At 47.2% G+C, this 26,291-nt stretch overlaps 1 protein-coding gene across 3 annotated transcripts in view; it reads left to right on the plus strand.

The window, feature by feature from the left end:
- The window catches only part of NfI (Nuclear factor I), an 83,405-nt gene that overhangs the window by 32,073 nt on the left and 25,041 nt on the right, over nucleotides 1-26,291 (plus strand). For 2 of the 3 annotated variants that reach the window (XM_084576287.1, XM_084576286.1), the window contains exons 8-12: nucleotides 9,042-9,122; nucleotides 10,350-10,613; nucleotides 13,737-13,817; nucleotides 15,000-15,151; nucleotides 18,942-19,065. In XM_084576287.1, coding sequence (XP_084432413.1) covers nucleotides 9,042-9,122; nucleotides 10,350-10,613; nucleotides 13,737-13,817; nucleotides 15,000-15,151; nucleotides 18,942-19,065 — 702 coding nt within the window. The remainder of the gene's footprint in view (nucleotides 1-9,041; nucleotides 9,123-10,349; nucleotides 10,614-13,736; nucleotides 13,818-14,999; nucleotides 15,152-18,941; nucleotides 19,066-26,291) is intronic. The other variant, XM_084576288.1, reaches the window with a different exon arrangement.

The following is a 26,291-nucleotide window of genomic DNA, read 5'->3' on the forward strand; positions in this document are numbered from 1 at the left end:
CCTTAATTGAAGACGTGCTTGCAAAGCACTGCCCTTCGCTGACTGCGAATATCCTTCCGTAGAACGAGCGAACCAGCGCGCTCTCTCAACAGCGCTGCATATCCGAAGACATGCGTAGCCTCGGGCGCCGCATATCCGAAGACATGCGTAGCCTTGGGCAATGAGCAAGCCATACGTGGGGTGCAGCACAGTCCGCACAGTCCGCACATCTCCACTGTGCCTCCGGTGCCTCCCAACTTACTGTATGCAACACACTGTTCTGCCACAAGTTCGCTGCCATCTGCGGAAGCGACTGCACAGTGCGAGCCATGGATGGAGCACGTCGCTCGAGTCCGGTCACAGGAAAGCTCATCATTAGCCTTCAAATGCATGCCTCAACTCTGCACTCGGTAGGCTTCAAATATTCAGCCATCTGGTGACAGCTTGAAATGTGCCCTCGCCGCAGAAGAAGCGTAATGCAATGATGAACTACAGCACTGGTGTTGGTGGCTGATCACATTTATCCGTGATCAGTGTGAGCTGCAGGAGGCTAGCCACAGCCACACCCTTAAAACGATAACGTGCCAGAAGTTCTGGGCCGCTGTCACTCAACCATTGCTTTAGAGAAAGGTTCGGTCCATCCTCATATCCACGTTCGTGAAAAGCTTTGTACACCGGTAGAATGAAGTCCACACAGCGAGCAAATGATGTGATGTCCGCCTTGTTTCCCAGTGGAGTGGCAGTCGAGGAACGTCCCTGGTAGCGTTATTGCCGACTTGAGATTCTCTAAAAAACGCGAGTTTTCTCCGCTGCTGGAGGAGCGACTCGAGTGGTGGTTGCTGAGACCTTGTGGGCTGCCTGGAGTAGAAGTTTGAGTGAACTTGTGTTCGTGAATATGGCAGTATTTTTAGAGAAAATGTGCAACGATAGCAGGTACGAATTATAATGCGGGTTTATTACAGATGGTTACCTCCAGAAATGCATTTAGTTTTTGTGCAGACGTGCATGGCTTTTAACCCCCTTGCAGTAACCCCTTCTGAAGTGAGGCTAGGGGCTAGTAAATCAAAATTTAGAAAAATTGACCTGGTGATTACATTTTGTTTTACTGGTTTTGTGTGTATTTGTTTGAATAAGATTATTCGTAAATAACAACTGAGTCCATTGTTTGCGTGGTGAAAACATGGTAGCAGATAGACAGAGCAGCAAAATTAAACAAGCTAGGCATACTAAATTAATTAATGAAATGAATGAGCACGGTGGAGACTACTAGAGGCATACCGAATATATTGTATACCTAAACTGAAAGCATCCTTCTACTCATTTTTCTGTGGCCACTCAAAAAGAATAATAATATTAATAATACAGAAGGGCATTTCTATGGCCAAGCTGTTGCAAATGGGCTGGCACGAAAATGTGTTGCTGACCGCACATAGGCATCTTCATGTTAATGAAGTAATTGTGAAGAATGGTCAAGGGATGGGGTAGCTGTTTCTAGACCGAAAAAAAGAACAGGCGACTCTAAGGGGTCTTGGGAAATTCTTTCTATAAAGAAGAATATTTGCACGATGCTGCTATAGCACAAATTTGAATGTAGCTGTTTAGGTGATGTTCAAAAGACATGAACATCATGAATGTTATTCAGGTTGTCCAAACTGTGTTACATTGCCTCTTTTTGTGTGAAAACTTGGAACATCTGTCCGTTAGTTTTTTTATCTGTTCTCACAGTGGTTGGAGCTCTTCCCTTCACCCTTTTCCTACCGTGGGCAAAATGGCCGTTTTTTGTAGGTTTCAGCAGATTTTTTTTTCTGCAAAACCTATCATGTCTAAAATTTTATGCAATACACGAAAAGAATGCTAAATACACTCACTTTTTAGGCATACAACTTTGAATATGAAGTTGTGGCTTGTAACACACAATTTTACTTCCCAAAAACAAGATTTTAGAAAAAAAAGTTGAACTTGAAGAAATGCACTTGTAAATGAATTGACAAAACTTTTAAAATTTTTTCGAGATATACAAAATGCACAGCATTTTATTGGCCACTCCCTGTGAAGAAAAATTAAAATTCAGTATTGAATAGCATTCTTGATGCAAGCGCCTTGTCGAAATGGATGCCTGGTTCCCTTCTTAGGCAGAAGGCCACGTTTTGTTGTGCAGGAGGCACGTTACCATGCCTAAATGAGGTTCGACTCCCTGGGAATGAGATAACTGACACAAACAACACAAACAAAACATCCAGAGCAGTTCCAGACACATGCAAAGCAGGCCAACAAAGAAAATGAAACTAACTGGAGTGTGGCTGCCGGTGTTCCGGGATCGTTTCTTACGTCATCAGGATTGGGACTGAATTCTGATTATACAGCAGCGTCTTCAAAGTTGCTGCTGCTTGGGTCATCGATAATATCAATTGTACACAGTGCAGAGTTGTGCGATTTGCAACATTTCGAAGCACGCGTCGTGGACGCGGACGCTGTCATTTTTGCATGCGATTGCAACGCTGCCGCATGTTCGGAGCAAGTTCAAAAATAGCCACCTCATGGGAAATAATGTAAACAGCAATGAAATCGAAGCTTCAGCTATCCGGCTACATGCTAGATGATATAGCATGTCAGGGAGCAATGTGGAAGGGTTTAAAATCAACGCATGAGGTCATCATTAGCAGGCTAACAATGCTCAATGGGCGCGGTAGGGAAAGAGTTAAATCCAGGTAGTGAAACCCAGTTTGATAATATGGCTAAATGAGCTTCACAAGCAGTCAACATTCTGGGAAAGTCACCACATAAACCCGAGCTTTCTGTTGTTGATACCTTTAGAAAGAGCGATAAAAGCGAAAATACACAGCGTATGCATAAAGGCACGCTCACACTAGCGGGAAAACGCGCAACGCTGGACGTTCTCCGCACGCCGCTTCCAGCAGAAGCTGTTTTTTTTCCTGCAGGCTGACTTGTTTGACGTTCCACGGAGCGATGGGGTCGGGAGCTATTTTTCCCGTCCCGCAGAATGGAGTAGCCAATCGGAGCGGAGCGCAGACCGTGACGTCAGTCCAAATTCAGTGACTCGCGGCGGCAGCTGCGCGGGCGACGGGAGCATCGCTGGTGCCGCTTGAGTAGCCCGCTCACTTGTGCACGAGAAAAGCGCGTGCTTTCTCTTCTCTCTTGTCACCTCTTTCTCGCTCCACTCGCCTTCGCCTCTACATTCCATGACAAACACAGCGGGAAAACGGGCGTAGTGTGAGCGTCCTTCCAAGGAGCTGCGACGCTGCGGCGCCATGAACGTTGCGCCACTGCGGGACGTTTCCCGCTAGAGTGAGCCGGGCTTAACTACTAAGGTGTGAGCTGAAATTTGAAAATATCCTTACTTTGAGCGGCTAGTTGAAGCCCAAGTCTGATTATCTCCTGAATCATTGTCGGGGCTCGTGAAGTCTTCGAACTGTTCGCCCCTGCTGTCATCACAAATCCTCAATAAAAGTGGGACCACGTGACTGACGGCAAATTCCTAGCATGTCGTGAGGTGAGCTCGACAACATTCTTGTTGACATTGCAAGGCCGTCAAGCTGTGAATAATTATTTAGGCTAAAACAACTGAGCTACACGGTAACCAAAACTGCTGATATCAAGCTACCTTCTGGAAGGGGCTAAGTGCTTCACCATGTTCAAGAGTGCGTGCAGAACCGCCACCAATAATATGCAATCGGTGGCCTGTGAAGGAGGGGGGGTTGTCTGGGAATAGTTAATCATGACAACAAAAAATTTCCCTACAAAATCTTTAACAAAGCAAGTTAAAAACAATCTTTTTATTATTTGAAAATTTGGCATCGCAGGCAGGCCTGTAACGTAATCTCCACATTGCTTACGTGAATGGGACTGCAGAAGGAGCCAAAACGTGAATGGTTATTACATCCTGTGCTCTGCTTACCACATCTACAGATAAATTAGGTGTACTGAGTTCTAAATTTGTTTACTGGTCATTTGCCATTGCAGTCATGCCAGCTTGTGAGATAACACGAGACAGGCCTGCATCAGAACTTAAAGCAAAGTAGAGGTGTGTGGTCTAGTGAGGCTAAACCACACCACCGTCCTCTTCCAGCCAGTAACCATAGACTAGCCTCCATAATTTTATCAGTGTCATCTTCACACAAAATTACACTGAAATCTCGTTACTATAAACACCACATTAAAGAGTTTTTAAGATTCCCCGGCAGATTTGCTATGTTTTCAATGTAAAACTATTTCAGAATTACAAATTTCGAAATAACGTATATTTCAGAATAACGGATATATTTTATTTCTTCTATAATTTTGGAACATCAGTATTACGAATTCAGCTAAAATTAACAGTGCTGCAGCTTGCAACTCTCGCATGAAACAGAAATCGCCGTTTCTGTGTGCATGGTCCGTAGGCTGTAGCTATCATCATCAGCACGTCTAGTACCAGCACCTAGCGCCACCACGAAGCTATGGTTTATTATGCAATAGCCAGCAGGCCTAGCCGCCTGCGTTCTTTTCTTGTGTGTCGTACGCGGGTTGGTTGTTTGTGCGTTCGAGCGTGCTGGAAGTTTTTTTTTTTTATGCCGTGGATTATCTTATTGCGAAGTTTGTGCGAGAGCGATGATATTAGCCAGCAAAGTGCCAAGAAGATATGAACGCAGCCGCTTTCACTGGAAGAAGTCGACGTGGGGAAAAAGCGATTCGGCCTCTACAGACAAGTAGCATTGCCCCATCGACCGCCGCAATCATTTTGAAAGACCGAGACAAGATTTTCAAACTTCAGGGAGCATTAAAGATGAGGTCATATCGAACTCTTATGTTTTTTTTTTTTTTTTTTTGCACATGGACAAAGTCTGTACTTTCATCGTTTGCTGCAATCACGCATGCGACGAGGTGTTCTGCAAAGTGGAAGGTGTATGTGCTGTAGTGGTTTAATGTAGTGCGCGGTCGTGTTTGCTGCACGCGGCAGAAGAAAATAATTGATTTTTTCCAATAAATCAGCTTTGAAGTTAGTACAACATTTTCATTTGAGGTTTTGCATGTCTACACACGGACCCACTGCCAAGGTACGTCATTTGCATATCTAGGTTTGACCACTGGCTTATAATCGCAGATTTTTCATTACAACAATATTTCAAAATAACGATTTTTGTGGTCCCGTGGGATTCATTATATCGAGATTTGACTCTATCAGTCAGGTGCATGCTCTGATAGCATCCACAAATCTCCCACAACTAACAGGTTGGTCCAATCTGCCAAGGTTTGAGCTGTGGTTTTGCTAGGCATGCATGTTTTTTGTGCATAATATCTTAGCATTCATTTCTGGTGGCTCGGTGGCAATGGCGTTTGTCTTGTTCTGTGACCTTGCGGGACGGTGGCCGCATATTTATTTCAGACGCTCAGGAATTGAGACTTCAAAAGATGCGCGGCCTTCCTTTCATACATCTGTTTTCGCCCATCCTCAATGAATAGTTGCCCACTTGCCAAACTTTTCACCCTTCCTCAGAAACTGGTCACCTTTTTAGAATGAGGTCCATGGACTGCTCTTATGACGATGAATATGTCATTCACTTTGCTGCTCACAGAGGACTCACTCCACTGGCTTGCATTTTCCCTTTGGTCTATGTTGACGCTGCTGCAAAACAAGAATGCCTGCCATTTAAGAGCTGTCACTGTTAAAATGCGCTTGAAGTGAGACTTCACTGCAGAATTTCAGGTGGTTGAAATTCACCCAAGGAGCTTCACTACAATGTGTCTTTGAGGCTTCATGATTGCTCTATAACCAATCAGTTTCACCTTTGTCACTTGTGGCTTCAGCTAAATGAATTTATGTGCCATCTTCAATATTGGTGCAATGGGGAGGCTTTATTTTGAATGCCAGGAGTGCAGGTCCCACACACGATAGCATGCTGAATGACGGCCATTTCGGATGAAGTGCGCATTTTAGCCAATTCATTCATATTTATATATCCCTTGAAACACCAAACAGTGCCAGCTGTTTGATTCATACTTCTCTTGGCAACTGTACAAAAAAAATGCTTTGCGCCTGTTTCAAATGCACAGAAATACCGGCTTGTTGCTGATTCTAACTAAGCGTGAGCAGCAGAACACTAGCTGCAAAGCACAATGGATCTTTGCAACAAACTGTACCCTACTGGCATTGAAACTCCCTTGGACATCCTCTTGATGTCCTAAACGTCCGCAGGATATCCAAGGTAGTTTCAGTGCCCATTGGGCAGTAGCTCTCTCCAGCACATCGTCAGTATAGTGCCGAGATAATCTTTCAAAGCCAGCACTTTTGATTCTGGTTGTGGTGAGAAATGAAAATAATGCATGGTCCATGCCATGCCCATGAACACTGCATCGCTGCAGAACTGTTCCAGAAGCCCGAAGGCCTAGATATCTTTCTTTGTGATACTGCTACTTCACCTGGTGGCTTTATTAGCCAGGAAATCAGCGAAGCCTGCAAATCCTTTTATGTTGACTTCCATACAATACTAAAACAAGATGTCACAACAGCTTGGCTCTGGTCGCCACCATTCTGATGCAAGAATATGCGGAAGTGGACCGGCTAGGTTTAAGTGCTCTTCCACCTTCAACACACCTACTTTAAGAGTTCTTGGTACTACCATGTTGTAGGCGGCATATTAACAGGATAGCGCTAAAGGCCTTGTTCACCATAAAATCCATCATCGGTGTTGTCGTAGGCATTGTACTCAAAAACTTGTGAGCACAGCTCTAGCAAACGGTAGCTGGTAGCGGACATGGCCGAGCACTAACTGGATGTAGGGTTTGCCTGAGGTTATGCTTGGCAGGAGCTGCCAACCGAGGCCTCTACTTCGAGGGGTGATATCAGAATCATCCGACTTGGTTAGAGTAAGACTTTATTGTGGGCTGGTAGCCTACATTGTCGCGTCATACCCTTAAAGGGGAAGCTTAAGTATCCCCGATATTTTTTAATGCGCTAGCATTAGAGAGGCCTGAAAACATTTGTTCCGCTTCACATCTGAAGCCTCACATGGCAAAGTGAAAAGAGGTATATCCCCTTCCACTTTCAAGAAGAGAGGAGAGAAAGTAAGGGAGAAGAAGATAGTGGGAGGTGATGGTGGACAAAAATGGAGGGAGAAATTCTTTTTGGGAAAGGGGGAAGAAGAAAGCAGAAAATCCCTCTCCAATGTCAGAAGAGATGGGGAAGGAAAGGGAACATGGTAGGGGGAAGACAAGGGAGAAGCGGGCAACAGGTGGCAGCTGAGGGACAGTGGAAAGGAGCTATGATGAGCAAAAATACTGGAGAGAATACACAGAATGGTGATGCATTTCTGCTGCATTCATTGTCTGCTCTGTTTTTTATTCTTTTCATTTATTTCCGATATTTCGAGGACCTCATGTTGTGCGGTGTTTTAATGAGAAAGGTGTGGTGATAAAAAGAAGAAAAGTTGTGCTGATGACGGCATCTGCTACTTATTCGTTACATTGGCAAGGAGTTGCTGCTGGATAGGATAGCGAGATACGAAAGGCACATTTTCACGGCCGCAGCTGTAGAAACGATGTCAGTGGGTTTCACAACGTCTCGTGTCCGCACCTGTTGACAGCAAAATCAAAGCTCTATAGCAGACCTGGATTGACTCCCACATGATCCCATGGCACTCGTAACCATTTTAACCTGTATGGACTCGGGAGCTTGGTGAAAGCACACAAATATTCACTGCCAAGAACAAAGTGACACCTACATTGGTTACCATAGCATCTAGGGGCGCTCTAAGTGTGCCAATAATTGTGACTACGTCACCAGCAGCACTTGCTGTAACACCTTCGGTTCTGCTATGGCTCATCTGTCAGCGGAGTGATGGCCTGTGACAAGCATCACAGACCTTGCGTCTGTCCTGAAAAAGTTTCAGCTTGCAGCATCTCTGATGGTCACTTGCTACTCACCTTGCTTTGGGTGCTACATTGTTCCACCTAGACTGAATGATGGTTGCTGTGTCTCGAATCTGGCGAAGCAGTTGCTACCACCTCCTGCGACCCCACGGCAAGACACATGGCGACACTGGGTCGTGGCGACACTGGGTCACACACCGACGGTGACTGCAGCGATCTGCTGTGTGCAGCTGTGTATACATTGTCTGTTTAAACTTGTGGGAACGAGGGAGTTTTTGCCAAATCACTACGAGTCAGTGGCTGTGATGAAAAACCCTTGACCTATGCCGAGATTTGGATATGTGATAAGTGCTAACCTCAAATTTGTTTGTTCAAATCTTAATGCTCCAACTTAGGGATGCTTTTAAGAGCCAGCTATTGTTTACTCGGGTCTTATTCACATGCTCATTGTGATATTAGCCTTTGCTTGCACCGAGACCCATGCTGGCTCAGAACTTCTACATGCAACCTGGAGAAGTTGATTAGTCCGAGAGACAGGTTTGGTATGCTACATGAACTTTGCAAAAGTTACTCTTATTTACAGCCTAGTTTTCATGGACCTAATAATCGGAGTGCTCACTAAAATAATCCACTTAAACCTTTTCATTGCAGCAGGTTTTTCTGGACCACAGAGAGCTACAATGAGCATAAATACTGTCGTAGCTGTTAACAAATTGTCGTGCCTTTATTGTGTGTGTGTGTGAAAGAGTGCTAGTGGCATCTGCAACGTGCCATTTTCACAGCCTTGCAAACAACATAATCTTGTGTGGTTAAAATGGTTAGCCATCTAGACCAAATAGTCTGAATCGCTACCCTTCATCAGTTTCAAATGAATAATCAGCGAATTGTGACACTATGCTGTGGGTCACAGACAATTTTAAATAAGCCATGTAAATGTGACAGACTTGAGTCTACAGTCCATCTTGTACCATAACCAGTCCTGCTTTTAAATAAAACAGACCACATACACTTGCGTAACAGTACCATGTTTTCTTGATGGCCCGTTAGCATATTAGCTGTACTGCTCAGCATTCCATTCAGAATGTACGGCACAGACCTCCCCAAGGCCAGTGGCCAAAGTGCGGACTCGTCTCGGCTTGCTGCGGCTTGCAGCGACCCAGGGGCAGTGACGAATGGGCGCCCATTGTTCTTTGCAGCGAGGTGTCTCTCTGAAATGAAGGAAGATTTCCTGGAGCGACAAACAATGGCCTTTGTCTTTGACAGCTCCAGAAGCAGTGGTAAGGGAAGGCTTTCGATTGGACGACCATCCTCCCTCCCCTGACCCCCTCACCCTTCCCATCTCATATTTCAACCCCCCCCCCCCCCCCCTCCCACTGCACACCCCTCCCTCTCCCCTTTTGCCTCACGATACCTCCGCATGGATATATGGCACCTCTCTTCAATGCCCGAGGGTCGCGAAATTTGTTTTTTTTTCCCCCACTCTGTTTTGTTCTTGGTTTTTTTTTTTTTTCTTTTTGTGTGTGGTGGTGATGGCCGGGCTGCCGTGTGCCGATTACAGGATGCGGCAGTTCGTTGCACCGCAACTGGCTGGTCAGTCACTATTTCTTGCGAGACCCTGTCTGCCGTCGAGATGATGTTGAGCACGAGGTTGAACCTGTATTGCCGTTTATTTTTTTCCTCCCCTGTGGCACTGACCATGGTACTCTTGTTGAGGCTTTGCATGATCTGTTCCGTGCAGTGTCGGCGAACGTAAATGTGAGGAAACACCGGCTCGATGCGAATGTGTTGGTGCATGTTGTGCTTTGAAGTTGAATGTTTGTCCACTGGCACTCTTCTTGCTGAACAACCGGATCTGCCTCCTGTGGATAACAAATGATAGCATTGCCGAACTGGAGGCTTGTGGAATTGGGACTTATTGCTTAATATAGCAGCAGTTTGCGTGTTTTCGCAGTTTGCCGCAACAGAGGATGGAAACACTTGCACGATTAAAATACTAATACTCACTCGGGCTTATATGTTCAAATTGGATGGAGGCTTAGGCAGAGAGCTTGAAATTGACTAGTTGGTTTCCAGCCTACAACACTTCAGCAAGTGTTTACTTAAGACCTGCTGATGCTTGCAGCTGTGTTTACTATTGAAAAATCCCAACACATACTCCTCTCGTTCCGTCTTTGAGCACATTTTTATGTACATGTAAAAATAAGGGCTTCCTTTGTGCTTGTGATAGTGAACTGGTTATTGGTGCCGGTTCAGTGATTGGTATTGGTTGAATTTCCTGAGGTAGTCAGTATCCTGATCTGTTTTGTTTACTTTGTCCAGTACCATTTTAGGGTGGCTAGATTTATTTATAGTCCATTATTACCGATGCATCGATTTGCCATTTAGAAACAAGGTAAACTGAAAGTAAACGGTTGCATTTTTTTCACACACAAGTGTTTTTGAGTTTTGTGCTTCGAGGGTGTATAAATAGTTCACAGGTTGTCGTAAACTGCTTTGTTGCACAGGGTCTGTTCTGCAAGCATCCAACGGGGGCCAGACGGTGAAGTTGGAGCCGACATATTACGGCTACGCGTCGCCTCCTGATCCGACTCCGGCTTTGCAGCCGACTTCCGTTGCGACGGGGCTCCTACGTCCGGCCAGTCCGAGCGAAGGGACACCGCCGCGGTGCAAGCGGCTGCGGAGGCTGCCGTCCACGGAGGAGGATGCGGCCGTGGCTGGTGGAGGGTCAGGACACTTCTACCCCAGCCCCTGGCCAGATGTTGACCACGGTGTGCAGCAGTTGTTTCATCTCAGTCAGTTTCAGTGTATTTCCAGGTCACCCGCTTGTTAAAAGGTAGACTGTTTTATCAGGGCAGGATGACAAAAGGCCTTGGAAAGTGAAGAGAGTAAGAGAAATGGCATTGAACAGAACGGGTATTTGTTTCAGTTCTGTCATGAAAGCTGATCTAAATGTTTTCTCATTGGCCCTCCATTGACTGTCTCCCTTTTTTGTAGGTTTATCTGGGCAGTCTTTTTTCTGTGTGAAAGCTGTTACACTTAATATCCTACGTAATGTATGAAATTAAACTAAATGTACTTTTTTGTCATATAAATTAAAAACAAGACGTTACTAAATTATTAAACAAAACTCGTAAAAGTGCATTTCTACTTGGAAAGAAAAAACAATTTTTTTTCTGAAATGAACAAAATGTTTGTCTCTTTATTTGGCAGTATCTATAAAAAAATGGAAATTTCTAAGTTGAATAATATTCTTCGTAAAAATAATGAGACGCAAAATAAGGCCAAGGACAAAACCGAAACTAACTGCCACACAGATGTCGATATTTCAGCCTGGATGCCATTGTCGTTGCTCCTATAACTGACTTTGACAGTTCAGACTCGCTTCACTGAGGATGTCAGTAAAATCAACCTAGACTAGATGTACTCACGAGAATTTTTGTGTGAAGTTATCGTTAGCAGGCTGATGGTGCGCAATGAGCGTGGTAGGAAAAGAGTTAAGCCTGTTAAGCTTCGTGGGACTGGGCAACTATTTTATGTCTTCCTTTACGGCTTCTATGGGAGCTTTAGAATAACACTGGATCATGGAACACATAGCAGTTTGGAAAATGCAGTACCTTGGAACATAACAGCAGTGGTAGGCTGTGTTTGGATTTTGTTCTTTAATCTTTGTGAGCTTACAAAAATTCTGTTTTAAGTTTCAATAAATCAAAGGTAATTTTTCATTAGACCGCAATAATCATTCAACATAGACCAAGTTTAATTTGTTCTCAGTGCACCCTTAAGGGAAGCCGGAAATATTTCTTGGGAATTCGATGAGAGTCAGGGAGTAGAAAGCTTGAAACACCAAGGCAAAGTGCGCCGAGCAGTTTTGCGCCAGCATTCAAAATGGTGATGAAATTGCCGAATAAAACTGCGACGATGTTCGGGGTTCTTCTCACTACACCGGAAGAATACGCAGCAACTTATGGTGATGTCATCGTTGATGGATTTTCAGATTTCCTCCACTGACATGCTGCCGTGCATCATCCTCTACCAACAAACAACGATTCATCAAAGCTTTTACCTTGACTGTCGTCGGTTTTCTTCTTTCAAGCAACCGTTGCTCCACTGGAAGTGTAGCGCCATTGTAGATGAAATCGTTGCTGCCCTTACACGGCTCTGTGCACTGTGGAGAAGCCTGAATGCATACTTGGTTTTGCTCGGCAATCACGTCGCCATTTGATAATGCTAGAATAAAGAAACTTTGTGTTCTTTTTACCTTCAAGTTTCACACATTCAACTCCTGTAACTCACCAAATTCTAATGCCTCATCAGCTGGCCTCTTAGACTTCTTCTTTTCTCACTTCCGTTGTTGCCATCAATGCGAAAGCTATGTGAAGCTGTCACAATGCAATGCAGTGCAATGTTTTCAGTGCTTTTACATTCGTGGTTTATAACTACACATCTTGAATAATTTATCATTTTGTCCATGCATTCTGAACGGGACGCCGTATACTTTTTTATTCATGGTTCGGGTTGATTTAGTATTACATAAAAACCAAAGGGAAGCGAGCGAATGTTGGTAGAAGGCACTTTACTGACTCTTTGATGTCTGAAAAAGCAATCCAGGCCATTCATTGACTGCCAGAGTAACAAAATACACGGCAGTGGCAGAGAAGGTGATGCAAGGTAATACAGGTAATACAGGCAAGGTAATACTGCTTTCTAATACAGAACGTTATGAGTAGTACAGGTGAGGTGATAATGTCTGTTACAGCAAGCATAGAATACTCGAGGCTTTCTTTCCTTTCATGCAAGGAATGCAGGTGAGGGGCAGATTTTTCTTTTAGAAATGCAGCAGAGATCGCAAGGGACAGCAAGAAATTGAAAGTAAATAAGCGGGCTAGTTAAGTTACTTGGAAGTCCCAATAAGCCGGTAACCATTTGACACGAACAGACTGGCGCTTTAATGCTCTGGTAGCTTTAATGCTGAGCAACGACGAAATGCTGGTCAGTGGATGCTCAGGTTGCATGATTAGCACATACGTTGCATGAAAAGAGGTAGTATTGTGGACTCGTGTAATTAACAAAGGCGGTGACAAGAGTGAAGGTGATGCCAGTGAAAAGGTTTCACTCGCTGCTCCCTTAGGAATTGAAGAAGGCGAACCTGATCCCACACTTTCAGGTGAGTTGCCCCCCTCAAAGCAGTCGTACAAGCAAGGCTTAACTTAAGCACAGTCTCACATATGCCGGCTTGTATGCAGCCGTGGAAGGAAAAACAGCAGCTTTATAGTTTATAAAGTAGTTCGCATTGTCGCCCACAACTGCTGCACAGTTGTTTTAACCACTTGTGTAATTTGGAGCAAAGGCCTTACTCGACAGACAGAAAGTGGTTGAAGAAACAATTGTGTAAAAAGCTGCCTAGTTGCATACAGTTTGATCGAGTCTCTTCAGAAAACTGGTGAAAGGCTTATGGGAGTCTCTCGATCGTTAGCCAATGCTCGCTTAATTCGAACTGCTGGTTTGTTTGAACTGGCAGCTTTATTGTACCAACAACAAGTAAACTGAAAAGCTGCCCTTATTTGAAACGCTATGTAGCTCGAAGGAAGAATTCATCCTGTCCGACTATGTCGTAGTGGCTGCGCGAAAATTGGGGACTTGTTGGAGTGAGACTGCCTTTCTTTAGCCGCTGCTGTATTTGCAAAGCTTTCGTCACATACAAACCCTGACTGGCCACGCGGTGATGTAGTGTTGAGAAGGCTGGATTGCTTTCTTTTGTTTTGTTTTGCTTGTTTGCTGGTTAGTTTTTTGTGTTAATGCGCGGCGGCATGCTTGCGACGCTGCCTGGCCCGTTGGCGCGGTGAGTTTTGTTTGCTGCATGCCCGTGTGGCCCGCGTGTGTGTTGTCCGCAGGACACCTGGGCGCCTCGCATGCCAAAATAAAGATGGAGGCATTCGCCCTGAGCAGAGCCGACCCCAAGCCATCGCATCATCGTGAGTACTGCCCGAGCATCATGGCCTGTTAATTTAATGGTTTTGTTGACCGTTTCGTTATGTGGTTGGCTGTCGTGTTGGTGCATGTTGATGAAGACTGCGGAACGTTTGTGTGGACATAACATACCAGTTTTCCCTTTCGCACTAAAATAGCTAGTTTATAGGCAGAAAAATCAGTATCGCAAATTTGCCTATACGATTGCTGGTGGCAAACTTGAACAGAGGAAAGGGCTACTGCCAAAAATGGTTTGAACAGTTCGAATATGGTCTTTTGGCTCAAGAATGCGTTTTGAGAAATGAGAATTTTGTAAGTTACTGAGAAAGTGTTCTTGGAGTTTTCAAAGTGAGCAGAAAAAAATAAAAGGTTGCAACACAAAATTTCTCTTCACAGGACTGCTTGGAAGGAGGTACAGTCTTTGTCAAAAGTATACAGCCCAAGGGGTTCGCTTCTAAGCCCTGTAACGCAGCTTTTGGCAGCAATGCTGGAATATGAATTCATTCTAGAGGAGAATGAGGACAAGATTTGTCATCTATGAGATTTTGAATGCTAGAATTGCATTACGGGCCCTGTTACGGAGCTGAAAAGACTTGGGCTGTATACTTTTGACAAAAACTGCACATGAGGGATAAGCCTGAAACCTACTTTGACAGACTTTGGGGGGGTGCATAGGCACTCGAAGTTATTTCTGATACTTTTGGGAAGCGATTATTCTGGCGTTGGCATAATGTGGCCTCTGGTGATGTTCATTAGTGCAACAGTGGAATTTTAGAGGCAGTGTGGCTCATCATTGGTAGCCATTTGGATTCCAAGGGAAGGGAAGCATAGCAGGGGGGGGACGAATGTTAGGTGGGTGGATGAGGTTAAGGAGTCCGCAGGGGTCCAGAAATGTGGGAGAGGCCTTTGCCCTACTGTGAGTCTAGTCTAGTCCAGCTGATAATGATGATAATGCAGCTCACCTAGATTTTTTTGTGCTGTGGGCATGAAAAAATGAGTGGGACAATCAGCTTTTTCTTTCATCGTATTACCATTTAACGGACTGTGAGTAGGAGGTAACAGGCCTAAAAAATCTGTTTTGCACGTTTATTGCGCTCTCTCAACTGGGTAGACATTCACGGTCCTTGCGGCATTTGCTCCAGCGGGACTTGGTGTTGAGGTGACAAAAACTGTCTGTGCACCCACAGGTGTGGCGGGTGGTGCCGGCAGCCCCCTGGGAGCACCCCTTGGTGGGCCTTCGTACTACTTGCACCCAGCGGGGAAGTACCAGGAGAACGGCGACACCTTCTCGGACTTTGTCAACCTCGTCTGCCAGGAGGCGCACAATTCTGGCACACAGGTGCGTTCATTTCCTCGCAACAGTGGCTGGGGCCCACCGGTCACTTAGGAACCCCAGATGCCTTCAGGTGCTCTCTAGGAAACGTGCCATAAGTAACTCTTTAGGCTGTGTCATGTCATGTATGACAATTAAGCTTTCTTTCACTAGATAATAACAGGACTTCGATACAGTGGATTTTAGACATGAGACTGATTTCATCCTTAATAACCTTCTAGTGTGCTGACACAAAATTTAACAAACCTAGCTTTAGCCAACCATGGACGAGAAATGGAACAAAGATGGTTTGGCTCTTTTAACAGCCTAAGATCCTGAAACTGCAGTCTGCCTTCGCCTGGGCTCCTCGTGCATAAACTTCAAGCCCAGCCCGCTGTCCTTAAAAAGCTTCAGCACGTCAATCACATTAGGTACAATGTTTTGCAGTTGTTGAGCAGGATTAAATAGTCGTCTGCATATCGGAAGGCCTTTCTGAACAGACCATCCCAACACCGATCTATTATTTTACCCACAAAGGCCAAGAAAATGCTACTAGGAGCATGGTCAATCCAAGACCCTGTTCACATAACCGCCTGCTGAACAAAAAAAAAAAGTTGTCATGGCCAATCACGGTGAACTTGAAATAGAATGACAGTATGTCTAAAAAGACCTCGGAGGAAGTACCGCATTCTTCAGGTTAAAAATTGTCTGGTGGTTAACCCTGGTTAACCAAACGGTGTTGCGAAAGCAAATTGCTGGCTGGCATCAGAGTCCCCGAACTTGAAGCGTCGTCTTCAACCGTCGCCACGGATTCAATATCTGAGTCTAAGCGAGCTCGTCTAGTCGCGTTGTCATTACGACACTTATCTAGCCGTTTGATATGCTCTTCTTCGCTCTCTTCGGCACGCTGTTTTCTTGCTTCATTCCGAAGTATGTCCTTTCAGTCTAGTCGACTCGTTGCTCTTCATAATGGCTCACCTCCTGCTATACTGAACCGTATATAGACCGTTTTCGTGGCGAGGAGGAAAATAGCCTCAAATCGGAACGCACTGCGCGGCTCCTCCTGTCTGGTATGTGGAGACGCGGGGATAGCAGCGGGGGCGGCAGGGCATGCTACGGAGAAAGGGCACACGTTGCAGTCTTTTGCACACAGAGTGTCTTGAATAGCCGCAAAGTATCTAAGCCGATTAGCTGATGTGAGCGATGTGCTTTCTTTCCCTGTTCTTCTTTCGCCCCTTTCTTTCCTTCATTTCCCTGATCGTTTCATTTCCGCTGGCCGCAGTTTATCTGCTAAGAGCTGCCGCAGTTAGCACAATTTTTATTTTTTACTCAGTTGCTTGCATTAACAAAAAAAAAAAAAAAAACGAAAGGAGATGATTAACAGAAGATGAAAGATTAACAGTGGTGTTATGCGCGTGAGTTGCTCTACACTGTTCCACTTGCAACTCACTCAATTGGGCTAAGACGAGCAGCTTCTGAATTTCGAGCCCCAATCGAAAATGTTTAGCTTTGGCAGCCTTTCGTGCGAGTTCCGAACACTGTGTTTGTCGAGTAGGGACCGGAAAAACTGAATACCCGTGCAACAACAGCAGTCTTTGGGCAACAAGCGGATGATATTCCTTGCTGCAAACATATACGAGATGCTGCCAGGTAAAGAACTATTTCGATTCAGTCACCTGAGGTTAATGCAAGTATGAAAGAACCTGTCCCACTTGAAGACAACGATATACTAATAAATTGGTTGTCAACTTATTTAGTGAAACAGCGCTACAATATGTTTTTTTTTTTTTAAACACACATGTCGTAAGATTTTGCTGCCGATAATAAAGGGGAATATGATCATAGGAATAGTAGTGATTGCTTGCAGTAAGCAAATCTTGCTACGAGAAATGGACTATATAATTGTTGACAAAAGCAACTTTTAATGAGGTCATTATGGGACATAATTTAAGGCCACTATTTCATAGGTATCAATTGTTCATTTTATCTTGTATTTGGATGTCAGCATGGCGGCAGCGTCAGACAAACGCAACTAACGCTCAGTCGGAGAAATTGCAGGATAGCAGCTCCCGCCATTGACAAGTCATCGCCACTCCCCGCACGTACCGGCAAACAGGTGGTTGAGTCATGTAGGCAATGCTGAAATCCGATTGCCTGGTAGTGGATGCTTGAACACCCTGCCTGGTTGTCGCCCAACAAAAGTAGCCAGGGTAGATTAAATGGATCAGAAATAGATAATGGATACTTAAGAATAGAACCCCAGTGGAGGTGTGGGAACTTCCGCAGTAGCCGCTGAAGCAGTAAAAAGTATATGAATGATCGGCTGACCCAACAAATGTAGCGCGATTAGCATTGCTCCTAAACGTGACATGAAACGGCTTCATTCGCTTGCTTTTTTTCCTCAGATTGTTACGGTAAGCCGTCTCTAGAAATCATTTAAGAATAAAAAGTAGATCGAAAGCTGCCCTCGTAGCCAGTGGTGCGCCGCCGCCTTTCTGTGCCACATCAATTAGGTACACACTGATTGTAATCAGGCTTGTAGCCTTCAGCCAACCTGATCAGGAGCATAATTTTTTGTCATTTCTGACCGAATAGCTTCGCTGCTACTGAAAATTTATTTTTCTTTCAGCTAGGTACTTTCAAAAAGCAAAACATTGCATGTGAAAGATCCAAAATGCCGATTTGCGCTACTTGTCGCCTGTTCCGCGGATGGGACCCCACATACCAGCATGGCGGTTGTTCACAACTCGGCCACTAGATGGCGCCACATACACGAATTGGCAGCGCCCATGATAAAATGGTCTATACACACACACATTACCACACCTCCTTTTCTCTACTGCGCATGCATACAACTTGCGAAGCGAGCAGCAGCGGCTCCGCGGCCGGTGTTCCGCTCGGCGCACCGACATCTGCGGTGGTGGCTAGGCAATGACTCAAGGTCAGAGTGTGACCACGGCCGTCGCGCCGTTACACTACGAAGTGAACTGGCTGGCGTAGTGTTGCTTCCGCTACAAGAGACTAGAGAAAAGTGTACCCTTGTCACGTGGTAAACAGAGCAAGTGAGAAGGTTTTCCGCTGGGTGAAGCGCAATAACAAGAATGAAAAAACAAATTAATGCAGTAGTCCCATTGGGATTCCGTGCGTTTGCTAAGAAAGTTGTTAGCAGGTATGGCATTTGAGTCTTGTTTTCTGCTCCTAGAAAACTATCTGGGTAATGGCCTTTGACTGAAAGGAAGTCATGGCATAACTCACCAAAAGGAGAGGGGGATGTGGTGTTACTAAGCACATTTAACCATACGTTGATTGTAAGGTAGGAGTAGTATACAGTTCTTCTGTGTCACGTAATAAGAGTTATTTGCTCAGAGTGGACTTTGTCTGAATGTAAGGGTTACATGGAACATGCGAACGGCTTTGACAGTGACGATAATTAAAGCAATAGGACATTGCTTGTCGGCACTCAGCAGCAAAAAGAGATGCTCCCCATTACTTTCGAGAATGAGAGCTTTGTTCCATTACCAAGGTTGACTAGCGTGGGAAATAGGGGAAACGTTTTTGTATCAAATGACGGGAATTCATTTCTTAACGATCGGTCAGTTAACCTTTCCGAAAGAGAGAGCTTCTTTAGACGCACGAATGACAACTGCTTCACACGATTGGTCTGGGTTGGCGCTGTTAATCTTTCCGAAAGAGAGAGCTTTTTTAGATGCACGAATGACAACCGCTTCACACATGATTGGTCTGGGTTGGCGCTGTGGGTATTTATTAAAAACCTCCTGAAAGAGTGTGTGCCCATGTGGGTTGTGCATACTTGCAGGCCAGCCCTGATGCGGGAGTGCGGGGCAGCCCGTCCAAGCTCCCGCAGTTCTACTCGAGCTCCATGCTGCCCCCGCCACCACCCGCACCCATGGCCCGGCCCGTCGCCATCATCCGGTCCACAGGTACGTCCCCTTACCCACCCACCTGGCAGTCGGCCCGTGAGGAGCTGCTCCAGTTTGGCAATTTCTTTAACCCTACAGCGTTGGGCATGTCAAGTACATTGTTCAGACTGCAAACATGAAGATAGCCTTCAGTTTACTTGCTGAACTATTCGAATTATCCACACAATGGCAGAAACAATTGTATTCAGACCCAGTTTCAAAGCATGGTCAACATGTCAGCTGCCAAAGGAGCATCCAGCCTGTTAAAAGCTAACTAAGCCATACCAGCATTGGTAGGTGATGGAGAAATTGTGAAGTTAGCGGTCGACATACTGCGTGCTGCTCGCTGTGTGCTACCAGTTTTATTGTTTTTGATTGTTGAGAAAGTGGGATAATTCATTTTGTGCAGTGCAGGAACTCTGCGTACTGGATATAACGGGGTTGTTGCAGGTTGCGGGCTTGTGCACAGTCACGGTCTTAATATTGCAGAGCACAGTTTGACGACAATGCGTATGCCATGCCCAAGCAGGCAAAAACTTCCTATTTCCAGCATAATAATAATAATAATTGGTTCACAGGAAAGGAAAGGTACAGTGTCTGTCACACTTGTATCTGTGGACACTTGAACCACGCAGTAAGGGAAGGGAGGAAGCTGGGAGTTAGATAGATGATGGATGGAAGGGGAGGTGATAAAAAAAAAGGCAGGCAAGGAGCTCAGCACAGGAGAGCACAGAGCGCACACACCGGCCATTGCACAGAGCGCACACACCGGCCATCGGACCGGGCTCCTGCGAAGGAAGCGCGGCAGGTTCTTCACATTGCACTGCACTGTTATATGGATTGGTTCAGATGCGGTTGCTCAGGTTCGCTTCGTCAATAAAGGGAACCAGCGCGCACAGAGCACTTTGCGTCTTGTGACGCGGGGCGGCAGGGAAGACGAGATCACCCACTGCTGCCACTGGTAGGCGAAGTTTTCTGTATGTTGCAGTTAGGCTGGCACGCACATTTGCATGGGCGGAGCAGTGACATAGTAGATGTTCGACCATCTCCAAGTCACCACAATCGCGGCACGACCCGTCGCCGAGACCCATCACACGCTGGCGGCGCTCTGCTGTCCTGACACACCCAATGCGAATGCGCAGTAGGAGAGCGAGAGCTTGGCGGCCGAATGCGAGAAATGGGAGTGGGCGTGGCAGTTTACCTGATGCAACGCGTGGGTCAGGGTGGCAGACAGCCATTTTGTAGCGAGCAATGTGGCAGGCGACATCAAAGCGGGTGATGTTCTCAAAGTAAGGCACATCACTGTTGTTGTGGGCAGCCTTGGCGAGCCGGTCGGCTGCCTCATTGCCCGGTTCTCCCACATGAGCAGGGATCCACTGCAGGACGATGTCGTAGCCTCGCTTTAGGAGGGCACAGAGCTTATGGTGCAGCCACTTCACACAAATGGCACATCGCTCAGGGTGACTGAGCTGAGTCAAGGCGCATCGAGAGTCGCAAAGGAATGCCACTCTCGTTTGTTGAGGCAGTTGGCCGATGACATCCACTTCCAAGTGGAGTGCTGAGAGTTTGGCTGTCGTCGACGAAGAATTATATCTCAGTCGGCATTGCCTTTCAATGCATAACGCGGGCACAACGCAGGACGCCGTAGCAAAGTTACCGTCTGCAGACACGGAGCCATCAGTGTACACATGCGTTCGCTGAGCGAAGTCTTCATGTATACGCTGAGTGATTTCTTGCTGCAATGCACACTGCGGTGTGAAGCGTTTAGTGCCCACTCCGGGAAGAGTGAGGCTGATGTTCAGACGCTTCTGTCGATGCGGCGGAGGCATATGCTGTGACGGTGCTAATCTGTCACGAACAACAAAGTCAAAGTTCTGCAGTATTTCTCCTATGCGGGACTGAGGACAGGCATGCAGCTCGTTGAGAAGGGGGCTCGTGCTCGGGGTGCAATACATACGCTAAATATGGTTGAAGGCGATGCGTTTTGCTCTGAGACAGGTCAGACGCAGAGTTCAGCATATGTCGGGCCGATCTGCGCAGCTCGGGGTAAACACGCAAATCGACGGATGGCTTGGCGCTGATCTACGTCGAGGCGTTCCCATTGAGCCGGGTGAAGACTCGGAAGAGTTAAGGCATACGAAATACGCGCTGACGCAATGCCCTCATAAAGGCGAAGTGGGAGCGTGGGAATGGTTCCTTTTTCGCTGCCGAGGAGTCGAGCTGCCATGGCTGCCACTTTGTTGTTTTTGCGCAGTTCGACGATGGGGGCTCTGTACGATAGTTGGTTGTCAATAGAAATGCCTAGATACTTCCCACTTGCCTTCCAGGGCAGTGGAGCGCCTTATAGATGTAGAGAGGGCGTGAACTTTCTCACAGCAGCTCTATGGTGAAAGCATATTGCAACAGTTTTTTCAGACGATGTGGACAGGCCAATGTCACTCAGATATTTGTCAACACAGTTTAGAGCAACCAGAAATTCCATTCGCAGCTCAAGTGCATATAGAATTGGACCCATGGCGACAAGGGCTATGTAATCCGCATATTCAATAATTTTGATATTATGCTTAGATGTTGGAAGACAAGCTGGAAGTTGAGCGAGGGCCAAGTTGAAAAGGAAAGGGCTAAGTACGCTGCCCTGTGGGATGCCTTTAGTGACCGGTCGTGGCGAGCTCAGGATCTTCTGAACGCGAACTTGATAAGTATGGTCACCTAGGAACGCTTTGACATAGCAGTAGAGACTTCCCATTACGTCCAGCCAATGAAGCGAAGCCAGAATAACTTCATGAGGAAGTAGGTCAAACGCACTGCAGATATCTAAAAGAACAAGGTATGCCCAATGACAGTTTGCTTTGGCACTTTCGAGGGTGGCAGCGATTTGAGAAATACAGTCCGCTCTGCACTGTTGTTTGCGGTGATGCACGAGGGCATTGCGGGCTGCTGCAATCCACTCCAATCTGCCCAGTGCCATGGCTTCTAGCATTTTGCCAGCCGATGATGTCAGTGACACGGGGCGATACAATGTTATGGCTCCGAGTGGTTTGCCTTTCTTTAGGATTGGCACCACTACAACAGTCCTCCACTCAGGTGGAAGTCGTCCGCTGCTCCACACCGTGTTGAAAGTGGCGAGTAGAACTGGGCGTTGTTGGGAAGCTAGGTTCGTGAGCATTTTGTAGGTTATACCGTCTGCACTCGGTGCGCTGCAGCTGTTGCGTCGAGGTTCTAGAACAAACTCTAGCTCATGTTCGGTGTGAGCCACTTTGCAGGCATCCTGTATATTGCTTGCCAGCTGTTCACTGATTGGCAAGGGGGAAAGGCTTGCAGGCGTAGTGCTTTGCGCCACTGGGGACGTAGCCTGGAAGTGGTCCGCCAGCATTTCAGCAAGAGCCGAAGTGTCAACCCCTCGCCTGATGGCGAAAGCTAGTACAGGGCACTTTTGCTCATGCGGGAGGAGTATGACATATAGGATACGCCAGGCTCGCTCCGGACGGCGTGTATCGTTTAGTGCTGTGCATAAACAGATCTAGCTCTGCTTCCGACGCCGCTTAGCGTGCCTGCGGCAAGCCGCATTGAGCCTGTTATATAGCGTCCAGTGCTCAGGCTTTCTGGTGCACAATGCCTTTCGTTGTGCTCTGCGTCTGGCCGCTCTCAGATTGAGTATAACTTCATGTCCGGCGCTGGAGTACCGGTGGGCACGGGGCATCTAGTGGTTGTAGCATGCGCGCATGCTGCCACATGCGCAAAAAAGTCACAGTTCGCTCTACGCGATTCACTGCACAGCTCGCGAAACGCACTCCAGTTGACTATACTGTAAGACCGTGTAGCAGGGCGATCACTGTGCGATGGTGTTAGGGATATGGGGTAGTGATGTGATCCCCGTGTATCTGCATCACACTCCCATTTGTAGGCGCACCCATCGGACACAAGTGACAAGTGAATGGCATTGTGGAAACCAACACGCTGCACATGTGTTGGGGATGCGATGTTAATTATATTGAATCGGAGAGATTGTGCGTTGGCTAGAAGGTCACGGCCGCGGCGGTCATTACCGCGGCAGCCCCAGGTGGTGGGATGAGCATTGAAGTCGCCGCACATCACAATGTCGTTGCCCATGCGAGCTGCGAGGCTTGTGGTGAAATCTGCATCCCACTGGACACCGGGGCACACGTAAGTACTGGCCACTGCAGTGCCCATATTTCGAGCACGAGTGATCACTGCACAGCACTCAACGGAGTCGTTCACAATATCAGAGACATTTATGACGACTTGGGGTAGAGAATCGCACACATACACTGCAGTGCGGGGTCGACCACGTGGGTGTGTCACATCGTTGCATGGCACTGAACAACATGTAGGTAGGGCACAGGCACATGGACCACTATATCCGATGAATCCAGGCAGCTTCACTCTTCCGCGTGCACATGTTTCCTGCAATGCGAGAACGTCGCACTGCAGGCGCGGGAGAAGCTGCACTAGTTCTGCGTGGCGGCGACACAGTGAGTGGCAGTTCCATTGCCTGATACGTGGCCTTGAGGTGGTTGGTGTGCTAGCCATGATGAGTGAGAGCTTGTTGAGCTGCCACAGCCGCAGCGCACAGTTGTCGCGCTGGCGAGTTTTCAGGGAGGAACTCGACAAGCGCACGAACTGTTGCCGAGAGAGCTGCGATGACAGCGTCATTGTTGTCAGGTGGTATTTCATGGCGGGGTTCGCTGTTGGGGGCGCTCTTGCCAAGGATGACATCGCTGAAGGTCGCCGCCCTACCCATCAGCGATACGTCCGTCTCCTCTGTGGACTGTCGTGCTGGCATTGCCTGTTGCGCATCGGCAGTGGAGGCGGGCCCCCGTCCTCGAGCTAAGCGCCAAGCTTCCTTTCTTGTCATCATTTTGTTGTTAGTGGCCAGGATGGTGGCCATTTTCCGTTCTTGCTGCCACCTTGGAAATCGGGGCTCGGTGGCGGCATGTGTGGAACCACAGTTTACACATCTTGGCTTTGCTGCGTCGCAGTCTTCGATTGAATGGATTGCGCCACACCTTAGACAGCGTGATAAGGAGGTGCACGTAGCCGTTGTGTGGCTGTAAACACCGCACTAGAAACACTGCACGGGACAAGAAAGACAAGCACATACTTGTCGCTTGAGTTTGAAAATAGTGACTCTGTTAGGAGGTGTTTAGCCCTCAAAGCGAATCACGAGGTTTCTCCCACTGCGGGTGCAGCCAATTACGCTGGCGCGGCTGTCGATGTTGGCGGCGAATTCCTCCATGGGGATTCTTTCATCGACACAGAAAATGCCATTGCATGTATTGTTGCTCGCCTCTCGCGCTCGTACACACGCACTGCAGACAGTGTCCACGCCGAGAAGCGGGCGGAGATCCTTTCCGGTAGCTACATCAACCACCACAACGTTTTGATGAAAGTTGACGCGCACTGCAACAACTCCTGGTAGAGAGCACAGCTGAGCTGCAATGGCTTCTCTTGTTGTTGAGAGAAAGTTGCTGTAGAGAAAGGTTTTCGTTTCGCCTGAGCGCCAATCAGCTGGCTGTTCTTTTGGAGTGGAGAAGTGAGCGGAGGCACCGGCGTTTGCAGCAGGCGGGCGCCGAGCGGCTCGTCTTCGGAGGAGAGGGCGCGGAAGCGCTTGCCTCGGTTCGGACGGCACTTAATTGCTGTGGGTGGAGTCGGCGCAGCACAGTGCACTAATTAGTCGTCTGCTCCCTGCGTCTCGTAGTTCGAGGGAGGTTGAAGGGAGAGGTGCTGGGCAGCTTTTGCTGCTTTTCTCCGCTGCTGCGGGGCTTTGCCCCAGCGTGGTTGCGCTGCATAATCTTCTTCTGAGAATGCATAAACAACCTCGTGCAGTGAATAATCACTTCCAGAGGGTGCCTTCGCTTCTGTGGGCGGGGCATCTTTAGCTGGCCCACTGGTCGCAATTGATTCGCGGTCTGTTTAGCAGTCAGTGGTTGCCTGGTTGTTCCCTTGGGGAGCAGGTGAGGCAGCCGTGGAAGTGGCTTTATCTTGTGTGAGCTTTGGAGGAGCGGTCTCTGTTGAAAGGGCTATGTGATTGTCCTGTGTGGACGTGCCAGGCAGATCGTCGCACTCAGCTGCTGCTATTTCAATGCTGCTCTGTTGCTGGTTGTCGGGGCGTGGAGCTTCTTCTTCCGAAGCGTCCTCCCAGTAGATGACAGTATTGTCATTTGTTTCCCGCTGTGCAGGGGTTGAGGAGGAGATAGGCTGGAGGAATAAGATAGAGCTCTTGCCTCCTGCCTCGATGGGTATGGTAGTGACGACAGCGTCCTCACCAGCATCTTGCAGACTGTTTGCCGAAGCGTATGGTGTTGCTGAAGCACTGAGCTGTGTTGATGGACGCCGGGTAACCTCAACGAGCTGCTGGCTTCGTCTTGGAGCTCCATAATACGGTTGGCTTCAGCAAGAAGTTGCTGGAGCACACGAGAGCAGCCTGCACTTCCTGCTCGACGGTGGTGGCGGCTGGCGAGTCGGGCACGGGTAGGAAGAGGTGTCTCCTCCATCGTCTCTTTAAGACGAGAAAAAAAAAAAAAATGAACTGGATCGTGGGAATTGCCCCATGATAGGGGCAAAGTTAAGCTGCCTAGGTAACTGTGTTATGAATTATAGTACTAGAAATATAATTAGGGGGAAGGAGATAAAAGAAATGGAATGATAGTGGATGGCGAACGGTAGACGGGAGCGAGATAAAAATGCATCCGATCGTTACGTAATCCCAGGTAGAACTCCGTTTCTGTAAATGCAAAAAATCTCATTTAATGTGGTTTGGTTCCCGCAGCACAGTGAAGCACATTTGGCAGCATTGCAGGCAAAGGCTGCCGCTAAGCATTAGTTACGTTAGCCTTGTCACATGACAGTACTGTGATGCAGCAAATGGGTACAAGAAACTGGTAGTCACCTTCAGGTACCCCTTACGTCCACTTCGTCACTCAGTCTCACAGCGGTCGCGCTGCCAGCCAGTACCCAAGGCCGCGTTACTGACGCGGCCATAGCAAGTGACCGCAGGTCACGTCACGTCGTTAGGCTTACTAAATAGCTGTGAAAACTTAAGTCCTGTGTGCTGCTTTCCTCCTCTTTTTATGTGATCCTGTCACAGAAGAACCGCTGTCAGTGTTGTCGAAATTGCAGTGCAAAAATGGGATTCCAGGTTGATATTGTAACACAACCATTCTCTGCGTGCCATCCAGTATGGTGTCATGCCACAGTTCTTCCCATTTCCGTCTGTCGGTCAAGTT

Source organism: Amblyomma maculatum, chromosome 8 (genome assembly GCF_055883805.1).
Source record: "Amblyomma maculatum isolate TAMU_Amacu chromosome 8, ASM5588380v1, whole genome shotgun sequence".
NCBI lineage: Eukaryota > Metazoa > Arthropoda > Arachnida > Ixodida > Ixodidae > Amblyomma > Amblyomma maculatum.